This window comes from Myxozyma melibiosi, assembly GCF_037950935.1.
Source record: "Myxozyma melibiosi strain Phaff 52-87 chromosome Unknown BZA70scaffold_12, whole genome shotgun sequence".
Lineage (NCBI taxonomy): Eukaryota > Fungi > Ascomycota > Lipomycetes > Lipomycetales > Lipomycetaceae > Myxozyma > Myxozyma melibiosi.
Window position 1 is genome coordinate 89010 of NW_027042926.1, and position 19694 is coordinate 108703.

The 19694-nt window shown below is 52.8% G+C and overlaps 5 protein-coding genes across 5 annotated transcripts; 2 read left to right on the plus strand and 3 right to left on the minus strand.

Annotated features, from left to right (window-relative positions):
- Positions 1-385: 385 nt before the first annotated feature.
- BZA70DRAFT_300011 (putative allantoate permease) lies at positions 386-2992 on the plus strand (the record flags this gene model as incomplete). The annotated part of the gene is made up of 3 exons (XM_064914682.1): positions 386-648; positions 710-1895; positions 2954-2992. 3 exons carry the CDS (start codon positions 386-388, stop codon positions 2990-2992), a joined length of 1488 nt encoding a protein of 495 aa, XP_064766325.1.
- Positions 2993-4645: 1653 nt separating this feature from the next.
- On the minus strand, positions 4646-6034 carry BZA70DRAFT_75248 (magnesium-dependent phosphatase-1). The gene is made up of 4 exons (XM_064915381.1): positions 5558-6034; positions 5362-5435; positions 5101-5291; positions 4646-5021 (listed from the first exon to the last, which is right to left on the minus strand). The coding sequence occupies exons 1-4, from the start codon at positions 5627-5629 to the stop codon at positions 4822-4824; spliced, it is 537 nt and encodes a 178-aa protein (XP_064766326.1). The 5' UTR covers positions 5630-6034; the 3' UTR covers positions 4646-4821.
- Positions 6035-7811: 1777 nt separating this feature from the next.
- Positions 7812-9794, minus strand: BZA70DRAFT_75101 (uncharacterized protein). The gene is made up of 2 exons (XM_064915379.1): positions 7892-9794; positions 7812-7820 (listed from the first exon to the last, which is right to left on the minus strand). Exon 1 carries the CDS (start codon positions 9663-9665, stop codon positions 8109-8111), a length of 1557 nt encoding a protein of 518 aa, XP_064766327.1. The 5' UTR covers positions 9666-9794; the 3' UTR covers positions 7812-7820; positions 7892-8108.
- Positions 9795-13939: 4145 nt separating this feature from the next.
- Positions 13940-15310, minus strand: BZA70DRAFT_291329 (terpenoid cyclases/protein prenyltransferase alpha-alpha toroid; the record flags this gene model as incomplete). Its single annotated transcript, XM_064914284.1, has 1 exon — positions 13940-15310. The coding sequence occupies one exon, from the start codon at positions 15308-15310 to the stop codon at positions 13940-13942; it is 1371 nt and encodes a 456-aa protein (XP_064766328.1).
- Positions 15311-15962: 652 nt separating this feature from the next.
- BZA70DRAFT_283365 (uncharacterized protein) lies at positions 15963-18032 on the plus strand. Its single transcript, XM_064913420.1, has one exon. The coding sequence runs from the start codon at positions 16266-16268 to the stop codon at positions 17823-17825; it is 1560 nt and encodes a 519-aa protein (XP_064766329.1). The 5' UTR covers positions 15963-16265; the 3' UTR covers positions 17826-18032.
- The last annotated feature ends 1662 nt before the right edge of the window (positions 18033-19694 follow it).

Below are 19694 nucleotides of genomic sequence, written 5' to 3' on the forward strand. Positions count from 1 at the left end.
GATGATCTTAGCTTAGCTTATCTTGGCCCCTGCCCCTGCCCCTTGCCTTCTCCGCGCGGCTCGGTTGTCGCTCCCGCTTATCGGGCTGATAAGCGATTGGGATTTCGTCGATCGTTGCTGCGTGCGCGCATGGCGGGGATAGCGCGCGGGGGATATGCGGAGATGATGTGGGTTGTTTGTTGAGTGATGTTGTTGATGATGATGATTGTTGGTTCTGAATGTTGGCTGGAGGGGTGGTTGATTGTGAACTTGCGGTGGACGCGGTGGATGTTCCGCAGCACTAACTAATCCAGACCAGACTGACAGATCCAAGAACTATCAACTGGTGTATTTATAACCTGCCTCGTAGAACCAACCTCCTTTCCTCCCTCCGCAGTCACAGAAAATGACCCTTCTCGACGAAAAAACAGCCCAAACAACGACCGCCGTCGTCGAGCTCGACGCAGACTCCCAGCATGCTTCTCCCGCCGACGAGGAGAAATCAAAGTGGGCGCGCCTGCGCGAGGGCGTGAATTGGTATATCCCCGGGACGACGGCGCGGGAGAAGAAGTTGTTGCTCAAGCTCGATCTGTCGATTTTGCTGTTTGGATGTCTTTCGACGTTTTCAAAGACGCTGGATAATAACTCGCTTACGAATGCTTATGTCTCGTATGTACTTCTTTTCTTTCTTGCTTGCTTAATTGATTGAGTGAAGTGCTAAGAATGACAGTGGAATGAAGGAAGATCTAGGCCTGGGTGGCAACGACCTCAATTACCTCCAGGCAGTCTACTACGCGTCCTACCTCAGCTTCATGATCCCCGCCAGTTTCGCGCTCACGCGCCTACCGATCCAGCGGATCCTGCCGACGATGGAAGTCCTATGGGGCGCGTGCACGTTCGGCTGCGCATGGTGCCAGAACCTGACGCAGCTGTACGTCTGCCGGTTCTTCCTCGGCGGGTGCGAGACCGTCGCGTTCACGGGGCTCATCTACATCATCGGCAGCTGGTACCGGCGCGGGGAGATCGGCGTGCGGTTCAGTCTGTACACGATCGCGTCGCCGCTCGGGGGGATGATCTCGGGATACCTACAGACGGCGACGTACACGAACCTGAACGGCACGCACGGGCTTGAGGGGTGGCGGTGGTTGTTTGTCGTGTGCTTCTGCATCACGGTGCCGTGCGCGGCCATCGGCTTTGTGTTTTTCCCAAACTCGCCCGAGTACACGAAGCCGTCGTGGTGGTTGACGCAGGACGACATCGATCTGACGATGGAGCGCCTGCGGAGCGAGAAAATCCAGCAGATCAGCAAGCAGAAGGTAAACTACCGCCGGCTGGCCAAGAAGTGTCTTCTCGACTGGCACTGGTACTTTTTCGTGTTTGCCTGGTGCTTGTACGATCAGAACCAGTACTTCAGCGGCACGCCGTTCAGCTTGTATCTCAAAGCAAACTCGGACAGGTACTCGGTCGCGAATATAAACAACTACCCGACGGTCGTCAAGGCAATCTCGATCTTCGTCACCCTGCTGGGCGGGTACTACTCCGACAAGACGCTCGACCGCTACACGCCCTGTCTGATCACCGCCGTGCTGACGCTAATCGGCGCCATCATCCTCTGCGTCTTTGACGTCTCCGAGGGCGCGCGGATTTTTGCGTTCTTCGTCGCCGGCGCGGCAAACTCGATGAACAACTTCCAAATGACCTGGGCCTCGGACGTGACCAAAGACGACCCGGAAGTCCGCTCGCTCATCACCGCGTCCATGAACTGTATCGGCCAGGTCTTTCTCGCGTGGGTCCCGATCTTGACGTTTCCGAGTAACAAAGCGCCGAGGTTTAAGAAGGGCTTCACGTTCTCTGTCATCACGGCCGCGTTGCATGTCGTTACTGTCACGGCGATCTTCTTGCTCGAAAGGAGGGACGTGAGGACGGGGAGGAAGGCGAGACGGATGTTGGAGAGTCACGCGGCTAGAGAGCAGGCCGAGGCTGAGGTCGTGAGAGATGACCAGCTGTCGTTGGAGTCCGAGAAGAGAGCATCTGTTTAGCGGTGCTGTAGTCGTAACTTGTGAACATGATAGCTTATCAACTGTAGACTGTCTTCCCACGCGACACTTTCCGCGCAAAAGCCAGACGGCTAGAGAACAGGCAGAGGCTGAGGTCGTAAGAGATGACCAGCTGTCGCTGGAGTCCGAGAAGAGAGCATCTTTTAGTGTTGCTGTAGTTGTAACTTGTGAACATAGTATAGCTTATCAACTTCAGATTGTCTTCCCACGCGACACTTGTTCTGCGCACATGGCCAAACCTTACAAAATCTGTCAACCAAAGTCCAAACCAAACATCGCCTTTGCAGAACAATACGTAGGATGTCAAATCCTGCAGACTCTGCAGATTGACGCGCGTTGCGTGGGCGTATGTACAGTTAAGGGTTTCAGCTGTCGCGAAATACACCCCAAGCTGCCAATCCAACGCAAGCTAGGATCCACAATCTGTATCCGACTCAACATCGACAACCTCAACAGATGTAGATTACCGTAAACTGCAGACCAGTAGAATATCGAGCCCAAAAACATTCAAGAAACCCGCGCCTACCGCTCCTTCTCCCCCCGCCTCTGCACCCGCCCCATGATTTTCTCCGCCTTCCTCTTCTCCACCAAAAACTGCTGCGTATAAAGCCACAGAAACTCCCTCAAACAGACCAGTCCTGCGCCAGACCGGCTCGCGGCCGAGCACCCGAGGACAAACGTCACGGACTCAGAGTCGCTCACGGAGGCGGCGAGGTCTGGGTCCGCGCGGGTTTCGGAGAGTAGGTGCGCGGGCGAGGAGGAGGAGGAGGAGGAGGAGGAGGAGACGGCGCCGCTGCCGGGGATCGGGTTGTACACTGTCCAGATGTGGCGGCGGTGGTGGTGGGAATGGGAGTGGGAGCGGTTGTGGCAGGGGGAGAGGGTATTGGGGCGGTTGTGCTGGTGGGGGGTATTTGGAGCGAGCAGTTCGAGGAAGCGGGACATGCGCTGCGCGGTGAGGCGGGCGATGGAGTGGTGTTGGCTGTCGATGAAGACGATGAGTTTTTTGCCGGGTATCGAGCGTAGGAAGAGAATGTCGCGTTTCCAGGTGTCGTCGGGGGAGGAAGAGGAGGAGGATGCAGTTGATGGCGCACGAGTCGGCGAGGGCAAAGAAGAAGTGGACGAGGGAGGCGAGGAAGAAGGTGGAGAGGGAGAGGGCAAGGGCACGGGAGCGTAGCGGTAGAGGATCGCGTCTGAAGACCAGATCTGAGCGGATTCAATCTCGAGATTCGCAGTCGTCGGCAGGGTCCCGGGCGAGACTGCAGACTGGGCATGAATATGCACCGCCGGCGGCGGCGAGTTGGTCGACGTCGAGGAGTTGCTGCGAGGACGTGCTGCGAGTGATAGTTTGAAGAATCCATAGAGCGGATAGAACTCGCAGCAGTAGCAGACGGTGATTCCTTTTTCTGCTGCGGTCGTTGGCGACTTCGGCTCCGAGACCAGTCTGTCGATCAACGATCCGCCGCAGCCGAAGGACGAGGAGGGGATATGGTTGTTGAGGATAAAGAGGCGCATGTGCGGAGGTAGGTCTGGATAAGTAATTTTCCCAAGCCAGTTTTCGTGATAAGTGTCCTGCGGTTCGAGGGCGTTGGAGTCGCGACAAAGGTCTGGTGCAGCAGCATCATCAGCGGCCACAGAGTCTTTGTGCGAAGAAGGCGTCATGATGGTCGTTGTGGGGGCAGGAATGCCGGGTTTGCATAACAACAAAGATGCATGATGGGAAGAAAGAGCGGAGTGGGATAAATATGGATATTTGGATAGATTTGGTGGTCGAGGGACAAGGAGCGAGGAAATAGCTGAAGGAGGAGGAAAGTCGAGCGAAAGGCGAAAGTGGCAGCAGCAACAACGAGCGAATCCCAGCGCAGCAGCAGCAACTCTCCCACACCAACTCAGAGAGACATATTGAACCTGTTCATAACTCGATATCTCTCATTATCTGCGCAGCTCTGCAGATTGTCTGTTCATATGAGTTTCGGTAAGTTTGATATTTATTGACGATTGTTTATTGAAATTAAAAAGATATGAAAGAGTATTTTCTGGATGGTCGGTCAAATGCGGCATAGCGGCCCGGAGAAGCAGCTAAGGTTTAATAGGTTTAATACTCTGGTTCCCAAAAGTTCTGGTCGTTGTCACCGGCTGCGGTTGGAGTAGATAGCAGCGCGACTGCTGCGATGAGTACGAAGAGAAGAAGCAGTTGACAAACAGATAGAAAAATCAAAGAGAAGCAAAGAAAGACAGATCTGCGTCGGCTCGAGAACATCTTCCGAATCTTGACTTTCCTCGTTCCCGACCCGAGACTTTCTCGAAGCCAATCCGAATTTCACTCCCACGCCTTCCTCCTCGCTCCTCGCTTCCTTTCACCTCCTTTCCTCCTCTTCACCAACCAAATGTCTCAGGACATATAGGCTAGACTCCAAGGGACATCCGGTCCCGCCGGATTCTTTAGAGTCTGACCCGTGGATTTTTCCGGCTCCGAGGATAGTTTGCAAAGGTAATTTTGGCGTGGGGCAGGTTTTGCTTTTCGCTGCTCGGGATGGGAGGGAGGTAGGTTGCCTGTTTTCATGTTTTGTGTGGGTGTGGGAGGACGTAGGCTGATTCAGAGATGGTAGTTATCCAGATTTGCTCCGTCATGCTCGCGTCTTGCTCGCGTTAGATGCGTGTTGTAGACAATATACACAAACATGCTGCACCTTTCCAAGAGTATTACCTCGACAATAATATCACAACACAAAACAAAAGAACCACCTTCCCTCCCCATCATCAACCCACGCCTCTACGAAAACCAGCTCTACACCCTCCTCTCCCTCCTCCACTCCGCAACCGCGCGATCATGCAGCTTTCTCGAGAGCCCGTTCCGCACGAGCACGAACTTCACGCCGAGTTTCCGCTCGACCTCTTTATTTCGCGACTCGTCGTCGAAAAAGATCATGTCGGCGTACGCGATCCCGGTTTTTTCGTGGAGGGCTTTGAAGTGGGTTATTTTCGAGTCTGGAAGTAATAATTAGTTGGTTGCTGCTGAGATAGTCGATGTCGTAGATTGTTGGAGATATAGATAGAGGGGACTGACCGGGATAGATCTCTAGTACGGAAAAGTGATCGATTGCTCTCCTCCCATCGATATGAAGAAGAGAAAGCATCGCGCGCGCAAGATCAGGAGCATGAGTCCTGCTCGCGGCCGCGATCTGGACGTTTTTAGTGGACGAGAGGTCGGCGATGATGCCGGGCACGTCGGGGTAGAACGCCATTTCTGAGCCGTATCTGTGGATCCAGGTGTGTGAGTTAGGTAGGAGAAAAGGGTTAGGATGGAGGAAGAGGGGAGGAGGAGGACCTGTCTTTGATGGCTGTGCCGGGTTCGGTTGGATGGGCTTTGATAGGGGGTGTTATGTGGGTATCGCACCAGCACTTATCGAGAATCACGTCAGATATTGACCGAAAGGAAGCAGAGAATATAGACAGCAGTAACATACAGCTAGACTATACTGTCAGAACAAGCAGGGAAGATTAAGAGAAAGAGACAAAGACGCACGCCAGAGAGTATAATCAAGATCATAGACAAACAGCTTAGGCAGATCATTCTTAGAAGACGAAGCCGCCATGATTCCAGACCCACACGCACGCGCACAAGCAAGCTCAAAAAAAAGATAGATTCAGTAAAAAATACGAGGAAAGCGGGCCGACGCGTGAACGAGCGGAACGGAGAGATTTCGCGTGGACGAGGCGTGGGATGCTGAATGCAGCAAGTGGAAAACAAAGTGAGAGAGAACGAAAGAGGAAAGCCGAGGGGGCGAGGAGTGGGCCGATAGCCGCGGGGAGATAGTTTGTCAGGTGTTAGTCAGCGGGATATGATTTAAGACCGGCGGTGGTGTTGTTAGAAGTGATTATCTAGTAGAAATACAGATATTATAGAAGAAGAAGTGAAGAAGAGAAAAGAGAAGCAGTTAATAGTGGATGCTGAATGAATGTGATGCTTGCACTCGACTGCAGTGCGCTCGCTGCAGGCCGCCCAGGTCCGACCCGGGTCTCTGAAAGTGAATTTTGAGCGGAAGACGAAGAAGATTAGGATTGGTTAATTATGGGGCCTGGCAAAGTTAGTTCTGGCCTGACTGGCTCGTCTGCTCTATTATGAAGAGAAGAGGAGCGGGGATGATACTGTGTGTTTGAGGAAGATTAAGAGGAGATAAAGAGGAGATTTAGAAGGTCAAGAAGAGATGAAGAAGAGAATAAGAAGGGTCAAAAGAGGTGGTGATGATGAAGGAAGAGAATAAGAAGGGTCAAAAGAGGTGGTGATGATGAAGTTGGCCAAATACAGTGTCAGAATAAGGAATTAAGCGTGAGACGGGATTTGATACGAAAGCAGCAGACCAGAGTCAATACCAACCCGCCCTTCTTCTCTCTCCTGCCGCGCTCTTCCAGTCACGTCAGCAAACCATGACGAACGGTATGAACGTGCATGCAGATGCTGCCGCATCGATCTCTGAATGATCAAATCAAGGGCCCTGCAGCGGCTCCCGACCGAGGGTTGTATATTACCCTTTCCGGCAACCCTCTGCAGTGATATCTCGAATCGCAAGCAACGCAAGTCAAAGCAGAGAAAACCTGCAACGTGGTCCGTACTTGACTACTTTAGCAGTTCGCAGCGGGCGCAATGCAAATCAGACCTTGCGGCCAGGTGCACCTACACGCCCCCCGTCGTCCGCGTGGCTCCGTCGGAGGTTTCCGTTTCTCGCGTTGCTACACGTGTTGTGCTTGTCCTTGTGCCGAGGGCTTGCTTGGTCTCGTTATTCTGGCTAAATTGAGCTCGCATGTGATTTTCCTCTCTCCGGCTGCTCTCTCTTTCTCTCAAGTTCAGGCAGTTTCTAGAGCAGAGCAGGTATCTCTAAAATCAAAACAGAGCAAATAAAAATTCAAATAAGAAAGAATGCAAGATCGAAAGCCGATAAAGAAAAGATCTCATGCATCGTGCCGTGCATCACCGATTATTTCCGTAGGGTTTTTAGCATCCCCCTCCATCTCATCTCCCGTCACCTCCTTCAATCCTCCTCTTCTTCATCTCATCTTCATCTCCTCTTCCTCCTCTATCTCTTCTCGACTTCACATCCCCACTCCAACCCACAGTATATCACACAGCGAAACCCCCGCCCTCCGGCATTGACCAAACCCCCACGCCACCCAACCCCTCCGCAGGTTCGCAATACAGTTTAATACCAAAACCATATAACCTCTATTATCAATAAGCTTTTTTCTGCTTTCACCAGTTCGTCTTCCTCTCGGTCTTTGCCGTCTGTTTTGCCTTTTTTCTCTTCCTTTTCCTTCTTTTGTTTTCTTCTTTTCCTTCTTTTTCTTCTTTTTCTTTGCTTTTTGTGGAAGTTTATGGTTTGGTTTTGTTTCTGCTCTGCTTCTGGACTTTGGATCCCGCTTCCGTGGATCTGCTTCTTATCTCACAACATCAACTCCACCTCGGGTGATTGTTCTCTCGACATTCGCCCTTTCTTCATCTTCACCTCTACCACTCTTACTACTCTACCACTCAAAATCATACTAAACGCCTACTAGCTCTCAATTATTCCAGTCATAACTACATTACATACATACACTTACATACTCTACACTTCCTAATTACACTACACTTAACTCAATGCCGTCGATCCCGCCATCACCCTTCTTCCGGGTCATCAAACCCTCCTATTTATCCGTCTCGCTTTCGGCTCTCGGCTAGTGCTGCGAAAAATAGTCCCCCACTTGCCACAGCCTACTCGTATCTTGCGAAACCGACTGCCCATTTGCCTGCTGCAGACCATGACTTTCGTTATTATCACTGCTCGGCCTCACGCTCTCTCGGCTCTTGTACATGTGCATACCGTTATCTAGCATCGGCGGTTCAACTGGCGGGAGGGTGGACGACGTAGACAGACTCGCTTGTCCGCCGTATAGAGATGTCAAACTGCTGCCTGCCATCCGCGGCGAATTCATCGCTCCTGTAGTGCTCTGCAGTCCTTGATTCTCCTGCTTTAGAAGCGTAGGCGACTGTAGAATCAAACTATCCTGCATCGCGGACTGATATCGTCCTGTTAGTAACTAAAATAACTCGACACAAAAGAACAGCGAACAACGAGTTGTGAAACTACATACATATTTCCCAACTATCTTCTTCAACGCCGGTCCTAAAACCTTCCACGGAAACACCTTCACGTCCTTTTCGATATTTCGCGGCTTCGGACTCGGAAACCCCATAATCAGCTTAAAGAAATGCTCGCACTCGGCCTTACCCTTCGACACCGTCAGCGGCCGGTACCCCTCCAGGTTTCGGCGAATGCGGTTTTTCTCCTCAACAGTGAAATGCGACGACACCAGTTGCTCGAGCAGCGCGATCGTGTCGACCGAGGTCACGTAGTACTCCTTCTTGCGCGCCCAGTGCAGACACGAAATCACGCATTCGCCCTGCCCGCGCCGCTGCGACAGCGAATTCCCCGACACCGACGGCACGCTCGAGATGTACTCCTGCTGACTCAACGGCGCCGCCGTGACGCGGATGACGGACCCGTGCTGCGTGTACGAGAACTTGACGAGCCGGCGCTGCGACTTCCACTCGTCCGCCGTCCAGTTGTGGGTCAGCGCCTCGAGGTCGGTGTGGATTCGCAGGCTCGCGCGCATCGCTGACGACGACGACGGCTGGTGGTCCGCGGGCGATACGTGCTGGGCTAGCGGTGAAGAGGCCGACGACGGGGCGGAGGAGACGTAGTTGGGCAGTGTCGAGGTGCGCACGAGGATAGGCAGCGGGAGCATGGCCGAACCGCTGTCGTCGCCGTAGTCGCCAGTCAAGGAGTGCTGTGGGGTTTGTTGTGGCTGTGATGATGGTTGTGGCTTTGACTGCTGCAGGTAGAGTTGAGAGGACTGCGGGGGTGGTGGTATGCCGGAGTAGTAGATCGAGGAGGAGATTGACGGCAGAGACTCGGCATAGTGCTGTTGCTGCTGTTGTGGAGGTGGCGGTGGTGGTGGTGGAGGTGGTTGTTGGTAGAGCGACGATGAGCCAGATGAGGCCGAGGACCGCGCAGGGGAATAAGCAGACGAGGGAGGTGGTGGAGGAGGAGGAGGGGAGTAGCGCAGATAGTCGCGAGGCGGAGGAGCGAAAGGGTTTTGCTGCTGCTGCTGCTGCTGCTGCTGGAGGGAGAGAGGCGAGTACGAGTCAAATTGCTGGGGAAAGGGCGAGTAAGTGGCGTAGGAAGGCTGGAGGTCGTAGGACTGCCTGCGGGGGTGGGGAAGGAAGTGGGGCAGGGGCGAGGAGAGGAGGGCGTAGGACTCGACGGGGATGGAGGCGAGTTCGTGGCCGGAGCGGGGGTCTTCGACGAGGAGGAGGACGGGGATGCGCTGGTTTATGAAGCGGTCGGGTAGATGGGGGATCTGGGCGGTGAGGGCAAAGTAGCGGGACGAGGACGAGGACGGGGAAGTGTTTTGGGGCGGTGCGGTGCGGGCGAGGGCGACGGGGACGCGGACGCCGGCGAAGGCGAGGAGGAGGACGAGCGAGGGCGGGTTTGCGAGGAGATCAGAGGGAGAGTCGACGTAGACGGTGAAGGCAGAGCCGTGGTGACCGCGCGGGTCCGAGCAGCCAATGACGATGGGCAGCTGCAGATTCATTGATCCATGGCAGGGAGAGGAGGGGAGGGAAGGGGAGAGAGAGAGGGAGGAGAGGGAGGGGGAGGAGGAGAGGAAGAGGGAAGAGGAAGAGGGAGAGTATTATTTATAAGAACCACACGAGGACGAAGAGAAGAACAGGAGCGCAGAGGCAGTTGCTGGCTGCCCACCAGACACGTCCGAGTAGAGAAAGAGGAGCGGAGGAGAAGAAGAGGAGAACCTGAAGAAGAAACAAAGACTATTCTACTTTGTCTATCATATTCTAACCACTAAACACAGCAGCAACCAAAGAAGAGCTCATGGGCCGGAGCAGAGCGCAGTATACGAAGAAAGAGGGGCGCGAGAGTTGAAAGCGAGAGAGCCGGCCGCAGATAAAGCGCCGTTTTAAGGTTTCTGACCCGCTGCGTCTGGGGTGGACCCACCTACCCACCTGGATAACGGCAGGTGGGCCGACAGCTGCGAGAGTTTGGGGATATAAACTGATAGAGAGAATAGGTATTGCAGTAGATGGTATTGTAGAATATTTCATGATAATAGAATGCTGTGGTATTTCATCAGTGTAATACTGCACTGCACCAGTCTGCTGCCAGATCATAGTTTTGTTTTATTATTTAATTCACTTTTTAGCTTTCTTGTCTTCCTCAGGTCTCTGCCCGGCTCTGAGCGACGATGCCTTTTGATCCACCAATTTGTCAAAGTACCGCTTCCTCTTCCGCTGCTCTCGTCCTTTCCCTCTTTCTTATTACTCTGCTCGCTTCTGACCCTCCTTCGCAGTCCTGCTCGTTCTAGGCCATCGCCACGTGCTTTGACTTCAAACCTTTTTAGCGATCCGGACAACCTGGCGAAAACCCCGCAGGGCCTTGTCTCTTCTTATACCTCTCTGATGTGACCATTCTGTTCCTGTTCTCTGTAGTGATCAGAGTAGCTATTGGTTTTGCTCTAGCGACACTGTCTCTTTTATACGAACTCCTCTTGTACACACTCCTCTTATACACACTCCTCTTATGCACTGCGTGGAGACATCTCTATACATCATCCAACATATGCTGTCCACCTCTCATCTGCTACTCAACATCTGCTACTCAACATCAAGGCAGACATCCAGCTGAACAACCATGCAAACTAAGCAAGCCTTACATCTGAAGACTTCTGGTGTCGCAGGAGCGCGAGTACTATCTCACTGATCTTGACCTCTTCAATCAAGGTGGTATCAATCAATGAGTAGAGACCCGAGTGCATTTCTGTTCCTTGTGTACCTGGCTCATACAAACAGATAGATCTTTCTTTTCATAATTACAGAAAGACAGAGCATCTGTGACCATCTACATTCAACACCACAGAACCACAGAACAGATACCTCTTGCTACCCTCGCCAACCTATCAACGACAGACCCCCGCACCAGCAGTACACCACTTCATCTCCCCGCCGCGTGCTTTTCATACATCTGCACACTATACATCTATCAAGCACAGCCTAAGATATCTGCCTCTCCCGCTCTCGCTGTCTCAGCACAGGCCGTGGCTTGCTTGCTCGCATACACGTACCTCCTCTCTTGTCTCTACTCCACCGACCGCGAAAGTTCAATTCAAGTTTCGCAGCGGGTTTACCTCCCAGTCCGCCCTCTCATTCTTTCTGTATTTTCAGTATGCAGACAATCAGACTGCTGAAAGACAGTCATGATTTTTTATTCTGCGCATGCATTTACGCACAGTATGCGTCGCGGAAGGTGGGGGCCAGGATGGGGTTACCCTACTACACTATGCGGACTCGAATGCTATTCCGGTTTCTTTGCAGATTGTTTTCTGGTTGCTGCTTGTGAGATTTGTGAGAGATATTCCTGAAGAAAAAAGGTGTGGAAGAGAAAGATGGAAAGAAAGATGTGGAAGAGTGAGAGGATAGCAGTATTGATTGTCCACACAGTCCGTTTTACTGCTTCCCTTCGTTTTCGTCAAACCTCCACGATCTTCCTTCTCCGACATCAAAACTGCTGGATAACTATTACTGACTAGTATTTTATTCTGACCACTCTGAGTAGCTTAATCTATTTGCTGATACTTTGTTCAAGGCTTGATGACTCATGTTCTTTACAGTGGAAAGTGCATACAAGACCGTACGGTCGATGTCCCTGCAGAGGATCACGAAGGCTTCTCGGTTTGAGTGCGAGTGCGAGTGCTTTTGCCTCTGTTTTTATCAGTCTGGTCTATCGACAGCTTCTTCTTGCTACTATCTACTTCTATCATCTTAGCTCGCAAGACACGATTTATCATACAGTTCTGCAAATTAGCAGCAGGCAGCGGGCAGCAGGCAGTACTCAACACTCAGCACTCAGCAGACCCTAGCTAGCGCAGCCATTCTCAGACGGTAATATGCGCACAAATTACGAAAGTGCACTGGGAGTACTATCAGATGCGAACAAAGAGATAAGATGGGCTGTGCGGAAACAAGCACGTCCACCACACCGGCACAGCGAATACAACGACAAGCACAACCAAGACCGAACCTCCCTCAAATAAACAAAGATCTCCTATATCCCCCCTCTGACATCCCTGCTCTCTCCATCCAGACATCAGAGGATGATTCGGTTGGTTTGTGTGTTCGTTTTCATTTTAATAAGAACAATTAAGTTTGATACTGGCGACTAGCGAGCAATAGCGCTTCATAAAAAAATAAGTCGGTGGTTTAAGCGGTGCACTAGCTGTCGTGTACACCGCCTGTCTGCTCCTGTCCACATGCTCATAATAAGATACTGCTGCCACATTATTCCTATTCATATTCATCATAACATACACACCTCTTCTGCTCAGGAAGAAGTACAGTCACAGAGCCATTCAGAAAGTGCCCAACTCTAAACGCCCACAAACGAGCGAGCGAGCGCTAAAACGCTTAGCGCAGCGGGTGTCAGGCCGACAAATTAGCGTCAAACACAGACTAAACCTTGTTCTGGGCCGTCTTCCGCGCGCCGCTGGGTATGACGATATCGCTCTGACGTAGCGGTGGAGTGCAGTGCGGTGTAGTGGTGGAGTGGAGCGGGTGCAGGGAGGAGTGCAGGTGCAGTGCTGCGGAGAGTGCCGGCGGTCGATAAGGATCGTGACCGGCCCCGCTCGCCTGCTCTTGTTGCTCTTGATCTTGTTTTTTGCAGATGTGTTTATATCATTAGAAAGAAAGAGGAAAATACATTCTATCTGTTAGTGCTCTACTCGTCGCAACGATGCCACCGCTCGCTTCCGTATAGCCGAAGCCTACAGAGCCACAGTCCAACCCCCCCCAACGTAAACGAAATGAAAACAAAGACCAGACCTGACCTGAGACCAGCATTCTAGCCACCAGCACCAGCACTAAGACTACTAAACAGACGGGTCATCCTCTGTCTCTCGCTCCCCCAGCCAGGACCAGACCTATTCTGGCCTGTTTCAGCGCGCGGTGAGCGGGTGCGTGAACCTTCGCGAGTGCCAGGGCGGCGGGTGCATGGACTGCTCTGAGTGACTGAACTGTTTAATATTTAATACTGTTAATACAGTTGCTTCTAGTCTTCACTAGTTCCAACTCTCCTCTTCATCGATCTCTTGTTTGCTCTTATTCTTATTCTTATTCTTCATTCGTTATTCACTTCATCCACTCGTCCTCGTCACATCCTCCTCCTCCTTGGCCCATCGATCGGGTTCAAGACACTTCGACTGCCGCCATACGCACCGCTGGCTTCCCTCTGGCTCACTTCTGTCTCACCCAATCGGCGCGGAAATGTCTGCCTTCTCCATTCCTCTGCTTCCGCTCGTCTCGTCCTTTGTCTCGCTCGTACTTGTCTGTACTCTCTCTGTATTTTAAATGTTTCTTTGCATTGCGTTTTTTGCTTATTCAGCTGCTTAGTTGACTGGTGACTGGTGACTGGTGACTGCGACTGCTGAGCTGTGGTAATGTGCAGTCGGGCACTACTTCTCACTCCACAACTAGGGCTCCTCCGGCCTTACCACCGACCACCCCGACACCCCCCTACTCACCATCTCACTCCCATCTTCTCCTATTCGCATCACTTTCCTCTATCTCTAACAGTTTAGATCCAATTCGGGCATCCTAGTCGTCTCATCTCCTTCATCTTATCTCATTCATCTGATCTCTCCCCACTCTATCCTCCTCATCACCCCACGAAAAAGGCGAAAATCAGATATACCCATCTTTTCCTACCCCTCCAGCTACATCCTCGCACCTACATCCTCTCTATCTCTCCATCTCTCTCCATCTACTTCTACTTCTTCTACTCTGCAATGCATCATATTCAAATCTAAACATACCCCTCCCTCCACCCCCTCCTCAACCCCTCCGCATACCGCACCGCGTCCGCAGGAATACAAAGCGCGCCATCAAACCCCTTCAACCCCAACAACCCGCACCACACCTCATCCCTCTTCATCTCCTCCACCCCGACCTCCTCGCGCGCGACGTCCGCGCTCAGCGCTAACGCCGCGATCCCGAAAAACGCGTGCAGCGCGTCCGGCTGCACCGAGCGGCCGGGACACTTTGCGAAGCCGCCTAGAAGCGTGTTTTGTGTTTTTTGCAGGAGGAAAGCGGCGTTGCTGCGCACGTCTGAGAGTGTTAGTGCGCTTGTGGTCGAGTGCGTGCGCGAGGGGAGCATCGCGAGCGTGCCGCCGACCCAGAAGGAGTAGCATGTATCTGAGGGTTTATTGAACCGGCCGTTAAACCCCGCCAGCGACAACCCATCCTCATCCTCATCCTCATCCTCGCTCTCACTTTCCTCTTCATCTGTAAAAGCCTCGCGCTCGTCCGCGACCGTAGTCTGATGCATCAAGCACCACCGCACCAACTCCTGCAACCCTTCCTCGCCCATCGCCTCCGCGACCGCCTCCCGCGGCGCCGTCTTCCCCCGCGAAAGCAACTCGAGCGTTCCCACGCCGCAGTACGACAACCCACCATGCGACTCCGTAAACCCGCCCATCCCAATCCCTCCATCATACGCGACGCACTCGGCGACGATATACCGCCGCGCAGCCTCGAGATCAAACTCCGCCGCGCCCGGGATCTCGTCGCCGCCGATGATCCACCGCGCGGCCGCGGCGCAGTATCCGAAGCGGAGATCGCGCTCGCCAAAGTGCTCGTTCGAGCCGAGCAGGACGCCGGTGGCGAAACTGCCGTCGGCGCGCTGGCACGAGGACAGGAAGCGCATCATTGCCGGGCGGTCGATGCGCGAAAAGTCGTCGCGCAGGATGAGCAGCGTCGCGAGGGCGAAGTAGGTTCCGGCGGCGTGGCCGGGGTCGTAGATGTTTGGGGTGTCTGTGTCGGCGGAGGGGCCGGTGGAGAGGGCGGGGGAGCAGCGGAAGGCGTCGCGGGAGGGTAGTAGGCATGTGTCGTAGATCCAGTCGCGCCAGGCCGCGCATTGCTCCTCCGAGACTTTCGGCAGCCCGTAGGACTCCCTATCTTCTTTCTCTTCACTGTCATCATAAGGGAGACAGCCGAGCGTATCGAGCGCGGCGATGCAGAAAAACACAAACGCGAGACGAACGGTGTCGGTTGTCGTGTACTGCACTGGCAGCATGCGGATGTGGAAGTTGAAGAACCGAGCGTGGCGCTGGTGAGCAAAGAGCGATCTCGTCTGCTCCCGAGCCTGCTCCTGAGCCAGGGCGGTTTGTGCTGGCATCTTGTTGCTGGTGAGAATGAGATGTGTTGAGATGTGGCTTTGGTGGATGGATGGATAGCTGGATCAGAGACGTGCCATTTACCGTCTTGATTTACTTCTGTGGAGTATCTTGTCGCAATTGCATCTATCTGCAACCGTGTCAGCAACCGTTCAAATCTCGAATTCGGCAGAGGTAGGTAGTCGAGGATTGATATGATATCCACCCGCGGTCGAAATCAAAAGACGACGACAGATCGCGAGCCTCACAAAGCGAGCGAATTGAAAAAAACAAGGAAAATAGGAGCACGCACAGTTTTTATGCAAACCCAGGACTGACTGATCTCTGAGCAGTCTATTCTCTTCTATCAATTCAGCTCAATGCAAGATCACCTGGTGTCTAATGCAAACGCGAGCGCGTAGATATTTATATTTCAAATAATCTCTCCTCCGTGCCGGCGCGTGAACTTCTCTCTTAATCTGTGCTTTTGCTTTCTCAATTCAGATTGATTATATAATAATTGACAAATGCATATTATGACAAAGAAATTAAACTTTGGCGGTTGGGTGAGGAGCTGGTTCGAGGTTGGTCGCGTGGATGGCAGATGATACACAGTCAAAGAGAGATTATTCTGAGCTACAGTTTATACAAAAATCTTTTTATAATCTTCTAAGAACAACTAGAAAACAGCAGTAGGCAAGAACTAGTTGAAAAAGAAGAGGAGGGGAAGGTCATTTGTTCTCGCTGCGCCGCACACTAAGATCAGGTTCGAGCTTAACGGATCTCATGATTCCAGAATGATGCAAGCAAGTTTATGCAAAAAGCTCAAGTATTTCAGCACAAGCGCAGATCGATCGTTTGCTCTCTGCTTCAAAGTCGACAAAATCTGCTACAAATCAGCAAGAAAGAGAGAAAGAACAAAGAGAAAACGAAACGACAAGCAGATCGAACAACGACTAGGACATACAAACACCGCTGATGTCATACCATCTCTCCCCACCAGCATCGCAAGCAGGAGGTGGCTACTCCTCCGTCGAGCCCTCGGAAAACGACTCAGACTCGTCTATTCCCGACCGCGACGACGAAATCGATCTGCTCTCTGCAAACAGCCACGGCCAGGCCGGCGGCCACGTCCTGCACCACCACCGGCGGCGCAAATCATCCGCTGTGCCGGAGGATCCCGTCGTCGCGGCAGAAAGCGCGGGTGCAGGCGGGGTACAGCATGGGATCCGGCATTTGAAGGATATGGTCGAGAGCGGACTGTCGTTGTTGCCGGCCGAGTCTGCGGAGTCGGTGGAGGCGCGCAGGAGGTTGGTGCCGGATACAAAGTGGAAGCTGTACGATCCGCAGCCGTTTCTGTCGCACATCCTGCATCCGCAATCAAAGACCGAGGACGCGACTCCGCCTGCACATCAGCACCAGCATAAGCCCCATGATCATCACCACCATCATCATCAGCATCACAAGCAGGATCCGGCGATGGCAAAGTCGGCGCCGTCGAGCAGGGCGGGTTCGTGGATTTCCCAGAAATCACCCGTGTACGACAAGGCGCACTACACGTTCTCGCCCGCGCGCGAGAATTTTGAGTGCTTTCTGCACGGCGGGCGCAGCAGCACCAGCAATAAACCGACAGCAACCGACTCGGTCTCGTCGCTGGGCTCGGAGGAGCAGGAGAGCGAGAGCATAAGGCAGTCTGTGGGCTCAGAGTCTTCGGGCGACGAATCTGATGACTCGGATGTTTCTGTGCGTCCGAGGAGGTTAGAGCGTCGGTCGTCGACGTTCTACGAGGACGCGACGAGACGGGCGTCAGAGACTGCGAGCGCGTTGCATACGAGGGCGCAGACGAGGGCGCAGGAAGTCTCGAGCGCGATGGACGCGATCCAGTCGAAGATTGCGAATTTCCATCTGAATGTGCATTCGCGGGCGTCAGAAGAAGAGGAGAAGAGCTACGGACCGAGCGAGCGGGCGACAGCAGAGACGGAGAAGAGCTACGGGCCGAGGGAGAGAGGGGGGACGGAGACGGCGCCAAAGTACGCGCACTTTGACGACGCGCATTATTCGCGCGACTCGCTGGTCAGGCGACGGACGCGCGTGGGCGGGAGTCATTCGGGGAAGTTTGAGGAGGAGGAGAGTGTAGCTGAGCAGAAGGATGCGGAGAGGGAGGAGGAAGCAGAGGAAGAACAAGGGTATGAGTTTCAATCGCGCAAGTCGGTGGCGGCAGGGCCGGCGAGTGTGGGAGAGGTGAAGGTGCTGCCTAGGGAGGTCGAGCAGGATCTGCTGAGACGGAAGAGCGCGGAGGATGAAGAGGCAGTAGTGCATGCGGCTGCGGGAGCGTCGTCGTCGTCGTCGTCGTCGGCGTCGTCGCTGGGGATGAGTAAGGTTGAGCGGAGGGTGAGTGAGTGGAAGCCTGCGCCGGGACTGGAAGGCAGACGGACGATGAGTTTTGACTACAATGATTACCGGAAGCAGTTCCATGGGCCGCTGATGACGCCAGAGGAGGAGAAGCGGCCGGGGTTCAGTAGTCGGGATGCAGAGTGAGATGATAAATCTATGTAATAAGTCTGTTGCAACTAGGTTATGACAGAAGACAGAGCAGAGTGGTTCCACGGCCCGCTGATGACGCCAGAGGATGAGAAGCGGTTAAACAATGTATTACTTAAAAGTTCATATAGAGTTAAACAATGTATTATGCCGGGGTTTAGTAGTCGGGATGCAGAGTGAGATGATAAATCTATGTTTTAAGTCTGCATGACAGAAGACAGAGCAGAGTGGATTCACGGCCCGCTGATGACGCCAGAGGAGGAGAAGCGGCCGGGGTTCAGTAGTCGGGATGCAGAGTGAGATGATAAATCTATGTAATAAGTCCGTTGCAACTAGGTCATGACAGAACGACAGCAGACAGAGCAGATTGCGGTAGAGAAGGGTTCGGATGTCGGAAAGGTTGAGTCAGCGGTGGAGGTAAAGAGTAGGTAGAGCCGATTAATGAAAATGAAAAGTCGAGGAATATGAAGTTTGTGTGTGGTTAGTTAGTGAGAGTTTTGATTAAGGGATCGCCGAAGGATTTCGGAGGGCGAGTCAGAGGAAGATAAGGATGAGTGATTTGATTGACGGTTAATTGATGATTTGTTGAGGTACATAGTGCTTTTTATGATATTTTGCAGTAGTCAAGAGTAGAGTGAGTAGGTAGGAAGTTAAAATGTTTGTGTTGACTCGAGATAAGATTGAGGGAAGGTGGTGAGCGTCGGTGTCGGTGAGGAGGACGCCGGTATCGGCGATGGGATTTAATAATTAGCTCACTGATTACGCGTATGCGTATGCCAGCAGCGCTCTGCTTGAGGACAGACTGATGAGCGAGCGGGTATTATTGGTCAGTGATAAGGGCGACTAGGTGATTAATAATAGCACTTCAGAAAGATAGCTGGATGAGAAGGAGATAAGAGGTGTGATGATGTCGGTTATAGGCCCAGGAACTAGAACAGCGACGGGGAGTAGAGTTTGCAGGAGCGGGCCGGAAACGGAGCGGAGCGGAGGACGGAGGACGGAGGACGACGACGAAGACGCAGAAAAACGCACCGACGCCGGATTTTGTGGTCTGTGTTTTGGCTCTTTGCTTTTTGTCGTTGTCGTTGTGTCGGGGCGTAGAAGAAGAGTTTATGAGCGGATTGTGCATATTTCAGTTTTCAGGTTTGAGTTTGCAGGGGAGAACAGGTGATAGTTGGGCTGGGCGGTAAACAGGTGATGGTGAGTAGCAGAGAGAGGATGTGAGGAGACATCGCGGGTGGATCAGACGATGCAGAGAAGAGAAGGAATTGGGGATGTGACTGGAAGGAAGCCAGAAAGAAGTTTTTTTTGAGAAGGATGATGCCTAAGACAACGCCACTGCGACTCATGAACAGCCCTGGCGTCCCTGAGTGCTGCTGCTGCTCTACTACTGACAGTCAACTACAGGATGCACAACACGGCAGAAGAACTGCTGGACAGTCGAGATCATAAAGAGGAGAATATGTTATCATATTGGCTATCTGAATCTTGTTTGTAATGTGATGTAGGAGAGTGGGCCAAGAGACACGGCAAAAGGTAGAAGCAGTCTGTGCGCGAGCTAAGATCTGCTGCGTCGTGGTGAGATCAGCAGCAGCGCAGCAGCAGTGCAGAAACTACACAACAACACAACAACACAGCACTTTAAGTGAAGAAAAAGATGAAAAAGATGATGAAAAAAAGATGAAAACTACAAAACAGCCAACAAAGGAAACCAAAATCGAAATCAAGGTTGATGGCTGCAGGCGACACGGCGGTGGCTGACTCCACCCGGCCGCCATTTCTTAAAACTGCTCTCCTCCTCAACTTTATCTCCTCACTTCTTATCCTCGACAGTGCAAACCGACGAGAAAAATCTTTTCCACGCGG